This window comes from Trichomycterus rosablanca, chromosome 3 (genome assembly GCF_030014385.1).
Source record: "Trichomycterus rosablanca isolate fTriRos1 chromosome 3, fTriRos1.hap1, whole genome shotgun sequence".
NCBI classification, from domain to species: Eukaryota; Metazoa; Chordata; class Actinopteri; order Siluriformes; family Trichomycteridae; genus Trichomycterus; species Trichomycterus rosablanca.
Window position 1 is genome coordinate 7,752,599 of NC_085990.1, and position 8,438 is coordinate 7,761,036.

The 8,438-nt window shown below is 39.4% G+C and overlaps 1 protein-coding gene across 2 annotated transcripts; it reads right to left on the reverse strand.

Annotated features, from left to right (window-relative positions):
• Window positions 1–8,425, reverse strand: LOC134310856 (complement C1r subcomponent-like). Of its 2 annotated transcripts, none has more exons than XM_062992571.1 (13): window positions 8,368–8,425; window positions 7,317–7,524; window positions 6,861–7,035; window positions 6,625–6,759; window positions 6,001–6,203; window positions 5,711–5,858; window positions 5,501–5,619; window positions 4,108–4,186; window positions 3,304–3,438; window positions 2,563–2,640; window positions 1,645–1,835; window positions 1,314–1,516; window positions 1–574 (listed from the first exon to the last, which is right to left on the reverse strand). In XM_062992571.1, exons 1-13 carry the CDS (start codon window positions 8,391–8,393, stop codon window positions 217–219), a joined length of 2,058 nt encoding a protein of 685 aa, XP_062848641.1. In that variant the 5' UTR covers window positions 8,394–8,425; the 3' UTR covers window positions 1–216. The 2 variants fall into 2 exon arrangements, with proteins under 2 accessions (XP_062848641.1, XP_062848642.1); XM_062992572.1 differs by having other exon boundaries at window positions 7,317–7,491; window positions 8,368–8,408.
• Window positions 8,426–8,438: the final 13 nt, after the last annotated feature.

Sequence of the window (8,438 nt, forward strand, 5' to 3'; positions counted from 1 at the left end):
TTCATTCAGATTCTTTAATTTTTAGAAACACTTTTTACTTTGTTTTTGTGGCTCTTATATTCAGGTGGTGTGTTGCTGTGCTATTGTGTAAAATACAGCTCTTAATTCCTGAAAAGTTGAAGTTATAAAATATAATCATTGCATTAGATTTTATAATAAACAGCTGATCTGGATCAAATAAAATGTTGAGTCAAACATCATTTTCTGTTCCAGCTGTTAGTTTTCCTCCATGGTTTTCCGTATCCAGTCTGTGTATTGTGTAACCCGTGTATATACACCGTATCTTCCTGGTTTGCCGCAGTCTACCCCCCAGCTAACGATTCCTGCTACATGAAAAACATCGTTATTTTTTATCACCAATGCAGAGCCACTGTCACCCCTGCAGGTGTCATTTCCTCCTTCGGGAAGTCCAGCGCAGAACATGTTCTCTGTAAGAGGATAAACATTCGGAACAATTTGTCTTGCTTTATTGAGGGACTCATGACAAACCTGCTGATCCACTATTGGAAGTCTGACATATCTGAGAGCATCAGCAGTGTTTTGCTCTTCAGTCAGTCCAAATCCAGAAACTGTCCTGAAATCGAAAACATCAACATTATTTGAACTTGCAAAACTTAATAATACTTAAAATCATTAACCTGACAATTTAATGGAATTTCTGATGAAAATCATCAAGTCTTTGCTAAGAATATTGAACTATACCAAGTAATCTTGGGATCAAAAAGTGGGGAAGTGAGGTTGTGGTGGAACATCAAAGATTTGAAACTATTGCAGTTTGGTCACTGACCACGAAAGTCTAAGAACCCCTGCTTTAAAAGACGTGTATGTAGACACATTTCTGAATATCAGTGGTAAAAGTGACAAAACTCTTCACTCAAGTAAAAGTAGTTGATATAATACAGCCACAAGTCACAATCACTGTGGTTCAAACACTCTCAGAAAACAGTGCCACTTAATGTCCACAGTTTACTGTAAGTTATATCATTTCATTTTGTGCTGCCTGGCCAGTGCTGAGTTTAGAGCAGCGATAAGCTACACGGCCGGTGCTGTAATACCCTGCTAACATGATGAGAGCTGTCTTGTAAATCACTCTTTTTGTTCTTTTTTTTTTTTTTGGTTTGTTTGCTTCCACCACCCCCACCCTCAATGGGTGTTTGGCCCCCTACACCTGTTCAGGTTGGTACGCTTCTAGGGGCAGCATTTCAGCCTGAGCAGCACATGACAGGTTAGTGGGTAAAGGGTTAGTAGAAAGACATTAAACAGAAAGATGTTTAGGTGTAATAAATGGGTTTGGGGGTCAAGAGAGTTCTTACCCCATATTTCCAGACTGACCATCCTGTTCAGGAAGACACACCGGCATTACATTCTCATTAAATGTGATTGGTGATTGTAGCTTAATTAGTGCAATGTCATTATTAAAATCAGAGATTTTAAACTCTGGATGGACGTGCAATGATTCAACAGGAAGTGGTTCAGATTTTAAGAGTTCAGTTACAATGTTGCTCCCAACATACGACTGCAAAACAAAAACAAATGTAACACATAACCAGCATGAGACGTCATCGTACTGATTATTCTTACACTTATGACGTATGAACGTTCCATCTCATAAATAATGAGGTTTTGTTTTACAGCAGGATGTACCTTTACACGTTCTTTAGAGCTTTTCTCCAGATTGTGCGCTGCTGTGAGAATCCATTTTTCTCCGACCACAATCGCTCCTCCTCGTCCATGAGTAATCAGAAACACCTGCCACGGAAACATTCCTTTCTCTGCCAATTCTCCTCCAAAAACCCGGCCACTCACTGATAGGCTTACATTACGACGTCCACACACTGACACACACACACACACACACACACACACACACAGAGTTATTACAGTAACAATTACAGTATTTATAAAGTGCTTACATGTAACTGTTGTAAGCAAATCATTTCAAACCACAACCAGCAACTTCACTATATTATGTTAACACAAATGTCACTTCCCAAACTACTTCCTCTTCACTACTCATCGTCTCAACATGAAGTTTAACATTGTTGTGTTCAGACTTTGCATAGTACAAATGAATCCCAATCAAACACTGTGTATGTGTGCAGTGACCACGTCCCAGTGTTTTTCTCTAACCCAGTTTACTGAATAACTAAAATGGCTTCATGTTTTTTTTGGATGTAATACATTTGATTAACATTATATGAGTGGCTTCTCTTCTACATTCCACGTTTGATGCTAACCTACACTGCCTGTACATGCTTTAGCCGTCCTTGGGTGTTTAAATGTGGTGTTATACTCATATCTAAATGTGAACTGAAAGAGAAGAACAACATTCTAAAAGGTGTTTTTGATACTTCTGAAGATGTATTGACTTCCTGTTTAGTGTATATTGCATTGCCCTGTAATTCTGATGAAACTGGGCCCACTGAGACCCTGACCAAGATAAGGGGTGGTAAAACATTACAATAAACAAAAATAATTTTGTTGTTGTTGTCGCTTCAGCACATTTGTGAAAAAATCATTTGGGTGGTAAATACTTTTTTATATTTAGGTTTTGTACATTACCTGGGTAGCAGTTTGGGATTTCTTCAATGTCATTTCCCTCTGCTTTCCACTTGCGATTTAAAGTGCAGGTGAAACTTACTAGAAAGGAAAGAAAAGTAAGTAAAAAAGTTTCAGCCAAAGCCCTGCCTTGCATTCCAGTGTTTTCCTATTGGAACCAGACCCACTGCCACCCTGATCAGGATTAAGTCCCTCCAAACTGTCTGCAAAAAGGACGCCAAAAGAACAATGTAATATTGATGTAATATTTAATTCTCAGGAAGATAAAAAGCATCTGGAGGGACAGCAAACAAGCTGCTTTCCTTGATTATTAAAGTTTATTGGCAGCATGTTGGCTAGGTGGGTAGCACTGTCGCCTCACAGCAAGCAGGTCCTGGGTTCGATCCCCAGGTGGGGCGGTCCAAGTCCTTTTTGTGTGGAGTTTGCATGTTTTTTCCGTTCTGTCATGAATGTAACCAAAGTGTAAAACATGACGTTAAAATCCTAATAAACAAACAAACATTAAAGTTTATTAAAGCAGGACCAATAGAGTGTTCCACAATGTTCCTGGTATAATGTTCTGTGCATACTGTAGATAATAACAAAAAGCTGTGCTAATTTATCTCTTAAGACCTCTTAAGACCTCTGTACAGTGAGTCTGTGAAGTATGGTGAAGGGTGCATAATAATTTGGAGCCATCTGCATAGGAGAAAAATGTGATGGAATTTTTGTCATGAGTGGTTAATTACATATCGAGTGTCTCACCTTTGTTAGCTTGGTTGAAAGTGTAGAAAGGTTCATTGCAGTGATACTGAATGACTGATTTATATTCGTTCCCAGATCCAGACAGAAAATTGATTCCACCGTTCCGCAGATCTTTCGGTTCCCCACAATCAATAACTGCAAACATAAAAAATAAACGTTATAAAATATTATTGTATTATTAGTATTGTTGTTTTGTTATTATAATTAGTATTATAATTATTTTAAAATTATTTTAAAATGGTTCTGAAGGGCTGTTCTTAAGTCAAAATGTTCGTATGTTAAACCTATTTTTCCCATAAGAAATAATGTAAATAGAATTAATCCGTGCCAGACCTCCCAAACCCCCCTTACCTAACCTCTCTAATGTCTTAAATGGTCTTTTTTGTTATAAATACAAGTTTATTTTCCCCTAAATCTTAAATTATATAGACATTTCTGTACATAACTTTGATCTGACAACCAGTGGAGCCAGATTAGCTCCATTGCCCTTCTGATGTGAAGGGGATACAAGGTCAAAGGGTTAAAGGTCAAAACCCCTTATAAACACCAGTCCCCAGCCGAGGAGTGTAGTCATATCAGCAGGAATAACATCAACCTGTAGCAGACAAGGGAGTTGGGATGGACGGGGGATACTAGGACGGGGGATACTAGGAGGACATGCCAGTTTCCAGTTTGTAAGTTGTGGGCTAGTTATTGTTGACTGGTTGAATCTTGCCTAGAGAACAGATCCAGCTCTGATTTTATAACTAACGCTTTTGTTTTATTTTGGAGAATCATTGCTAGTTACATTTACAGCTGACTCACTCTGGCACTGAGGTAAAGACAAATGCCACCTCCCATCTTCCTGGCACATGGTTTTAAAACTGCTGATCTCTTTTCCTTCCTAAAACAGAAATAAAAGCAATGTAAAGTAGCAGAATACAATGAAAAGAAGTAGCATTAGCAATATATATCCATCTATCTGATTCATTTTTGATTGATTTGATTAATTTCTGATTGATTAACACTGAAGACAGCTTTAGGCATGAGAGAAGAGAAGAGAAGGTTTTATGTTCAGATTTAAGTGAGGAGATAGAATTGGCCTGTTGGACATGTGAGGGAAGATAACTCCAGAGTCGGGAGTACACAAATAGTTTGGATGGTGGAAAGAGGAGTAATCCAGCAGAGAAAGATCTAAAGGTAACAGTTGGACTGTAGGGAAGAATTAGATCAGTAACAAGAAACAGGCTGGGCGCCCCCTAGCAGGCACAACTGGCAGTGCCCGGAGCAGACAAAATTAGGTACTAGTCTGCTGGGAGGGGGTGGAAAGAAACAAGGTTATGAAGAGTTAGCCGCTCAGGTGGCGCAGCGGTAAAGTACGCTAGCGCACTAGAGTTGGGGTTTTGAATACATTGTATCGAATCTCAGCTCTGCCTTTCCGCCTAGGCTGTGCGGCAGCATGAACAACGATTGGTTGTTGTTCAGGGTTAGAGGGTAAGAAAGTCGGATCATAGGTCCTCATAACTGAAGCAACTGCAGCCCCTGCTGGCTGACTGATGGCACCTGCACAGGGCTGAGGAATAATGCTGATGGGGGTGTGGCCCTCCATACACAGTGCCCGTCAAGTGTATGAACTCGACTCAGGTGAAAAATGCAGTCTGTACTGACTGTACGTGCCGGAAGGGGCGTGTGTCAGTTGAGAGGGGTCCTCAGTCAGCGGTGAAGGGTCGAATCAGTATAGAGGACCCAATCAGGGTAACTGGACACGACTACATTAGGGGGGAAAATTGGGGGGGGGGGGTTTATAAAGAGTTTTGTAAGTGAGGAGAATTGTAGGCAGTATTTTACAGGAAGCCAGTGGAGATGTTGAAGTACTGGTGTCATGATGATGTTTGCTGGTGAGATGGTGAGTTCTGTAACCTCTGGAGTTTATGTAACAGTATTACAGAGGTGAGAAAAGAGGTTTTAACTACAGTTAGTTGAGGTGTGCACTGAATGACAGAGTGGAGTCAAAGAGGACGCCCAGATTTTGTACCAGAAGGGAAGGAGAAACAGTTACACTGTCAATGGAAAAAGAAAAAGAAGTTTTGTCAAGGGTTAAATTGAAAAATGAGAATAGGTTCTTTATCAGGGCTTTAACTGCTTTTAAGCAGTTCTCTAGGTAGGTGGGTTTTAATAGATTTTGTGCTAAGTTAGATTTATCCAAATAAAATCTCACCATCATGAGTTTGTATCCATTGTCACAGCGTATGTAAATGTAATCTCTGTAGAAATATTTTGGGAAATTTGGAGTGATTTTTCCATTAGTGATTTTTCTCTCTAGTTTACACTCCACCCCTTTAACAAAGATACAAAAACATCCAGAACTTCAGCTGTGAAGAAGGAAACTTTCATACTGCAAGGTGTCCCACTTTTAATTCCTGCTTACTGTTGGTTGTGTATCGAAGGCTAAATCCGCGACTTTCTCCAGCTCCATCAGTGTGAAATTCCAGATCTACTAAATGAGAATTAGTGGTTATGATGCCAGGACTTTTATTACCGCAAAACTTTTTTGGCGTTTCACCCGGTACAGAAACCTGAGCACAAGAAAATAAAAAAACTATAATTATTATCACAGTTCAAACAAAGGTTTATGTGCAGTATACGGTAAGTACAGTGTGCGGTTTGAGACGAGTCCAGAGTGGACTGACTGGATTCAGTAGCTCTAATGGTTGGTACCTTAAGCCAGTGAAACAGGCAAACTGGTTCCTGGTGTTGAATGTGCTCAATTTGGAAATTTTCAGAGAAGTTGAGCGTTATTTGGAATCCTGGTGGAACAGAGATGGTGTAAAGGCAGTTCTGGCCGAGGGGGGCACTGTTCGGATAACCGGGACTTGATAAACCTCCCTCCAGTTCCTTAAACACACCCCCACCACAGTCCACTGATAAAGAAAAGAGACACATCACCACAAAATAAAACCAGATCCTGATTATTCCAGTACAGATATTTGCCAACTTTCTCTCTCTGCTCTCCCGGCTTTTTCTTTTACTAACAACAAAAAATATGACCAGCAGCAAACTTCAAGCTTTAAGGTGCTAGTTGTGGGGCTTCACTTTTGCACTGCAACCTTTAAGCCCATGACGATGTAAAGCTTGTTTGACTGTGGACAGTGTCACCTGTGTCACATCACCTTGTTTTTTGGAGATTCTTTGGGCAAATTTCCTTTCAGCGCTGGTTGACGGTTTGGGTTTTTGACCTTAAGTTTGTATGAACTTATAAAATAAAATTAGTTAAAAGTTAATTAACTTATGTATAAAATTATCGAACTGTATGTAACCATAGTAAGTGAAGCAAACACTCACACACACAGGTGCGCTGGTCACCCCGCAGGTGGTAACCATGGTAACAGGTGCACAGGTACGAGCCCAGCGTGTTGAGGCAGATCTGAGAGCAGCGAGAATCCGGATCCAAACTAGTAGACGAACATTCATCAATATCTGATGATATCAAATAAAAAAACAGAGTTCTGATTGGCTGAAAGGAGTGCTGTGTGTTCTGATTGGCTAAATGTAGTGCTGTGTGTTCTGATTGGCAGTACCGATGGCCTGGTAGAAGGCAGAAAAGCCAAGGTGATTTTCTGAATTCGTTTCATCCGTCACAAAAACCACCTGGAGACGGTTGCTTGGAGACACAATGTTCTTGTTGCCAGGATGATGAGGGTCAGTGGAATTCCTGCCACAGAACTTTCCCAAAATTTTCTTACTGTGAAGAACCTTAATGACAAAAAAAAAGCATCATGCTCCTAAAGTTTGCCATATTACATTAACTGTGATCTACACCATGGACTGGCTGTGGATCGGTAAATCCAAAAATCGTTAAATAAGCACTCCAACTCCACTACAATGAGTGTATATATAAAGTTGTAGACTTTATGTTACTGTTCTTGCTGATACGTCCTGATTTGGTGTTTATTTTTATGTTAATTTGTAACCCACGTGTACGATTATAATACACACTATATAAAATAAGATGATGTTTATAAAGCAGCACCAACCATGAGATAGTCATAGTAGCAGTTCACCGAGGGTTCGATATCCAGGTAATTAAAGCTGATCTGGAGCTGATAACCAGATGGAACCTCTAGATCCCACTGCTTATGGAGATTAGCAGGATACGGGTTTGGATACAGTGGAGACTGAAGGTGTCCGTGCATCGCCAAACTACCCACGCTAACACCAACATTTAAAAACACAAACAGCACACTGAAGATAAAACAGAGATTTAACAGAGATTTAGATTTGTGTTTATAATCAAAATATAACCAATTTAACTAGGTTTAGAACAATATAACATAATGTGCTGGAACATTAAGGTCCAAATGCTCTTCTCAGGACGGCTGGGTGGCCTGTCACGACTGACTTGTGGAACTTTTGTGTTGTTTAAAAAAGGTTTTTTTACTTGCTGATGACAACCTGATTTAAGATGTGTGGACTGTTCTAAAAAGTCAACCTTTAGTTGCACTGCCAAGAGTATTCAAAGATCCAACCAAAATGAGCAGCTTTTGCCATATTAAACACAAACACACACTAGAAACTTATTTTTAAAGTGCTTTTTGACAAAGTATGTATTCTGAACATTTAGTTAAAGGATAAAAACAAAGAAGAAATCATTAAAATCCCAACACAGACATGGAAATCAAATTTGTTTTACAAGTGTATGTAAACCTTTGACCTCTGCTGTATTATAGCCACTGGGGGGCAGTAGGAAGAACATCAGCAGTATAACACTGGTGTCAGTATTAGCAGCCCCTGAACCTGTAAATGCTTAATACTCAGACTTCATTAAGTATGAACTGCCCCTCATCGACTATCTTCTAATAAATTAATCAAAAAATATCTGCTGTAAATAACGTAGCAATATGCTAATGCTAATAAACCAACAGAAACACTACGAATCTTAACCATTCTTTATCAGAACTTAAGATTAATCTATGTGTTTATTATTTATATACTGAGTGAGGACACTAATGACTGCAGAGACAAAATCCAACAAATCTGTAAAATAATATAAACATTGTGATAAAGTTTTAAATGTTTGATACTTACCTCAGGATTAGCCCTGATCTACGCATTGTTTTTTCCAGCTACCGAATGAGATAACAGAGGACTTGGGTTTC

Bases quoted from the DNA above. Each gene is read 5' to 3' on its own strand.
- LOC134310856 (XM_062992571.1), bottom strand. From the start codon at position 8,393: ATGCGTAGATCAGGGCTAATCCTGAG. The intron at 1,836-2,562 runs GTAATGTACAAA...TGTGTGTGTCAG, and splicing joins AATCCCAAACTGCTACCCAG to TGTGTGGACGTCGTAATGTA. The intron at 575-1,313 runs GTAAGAACTCTC...TTTCGATTTCAG, and splicing joins GGTCAGTCTGGAAATATGGG to GACAGTTTCTGGATTTGGAC.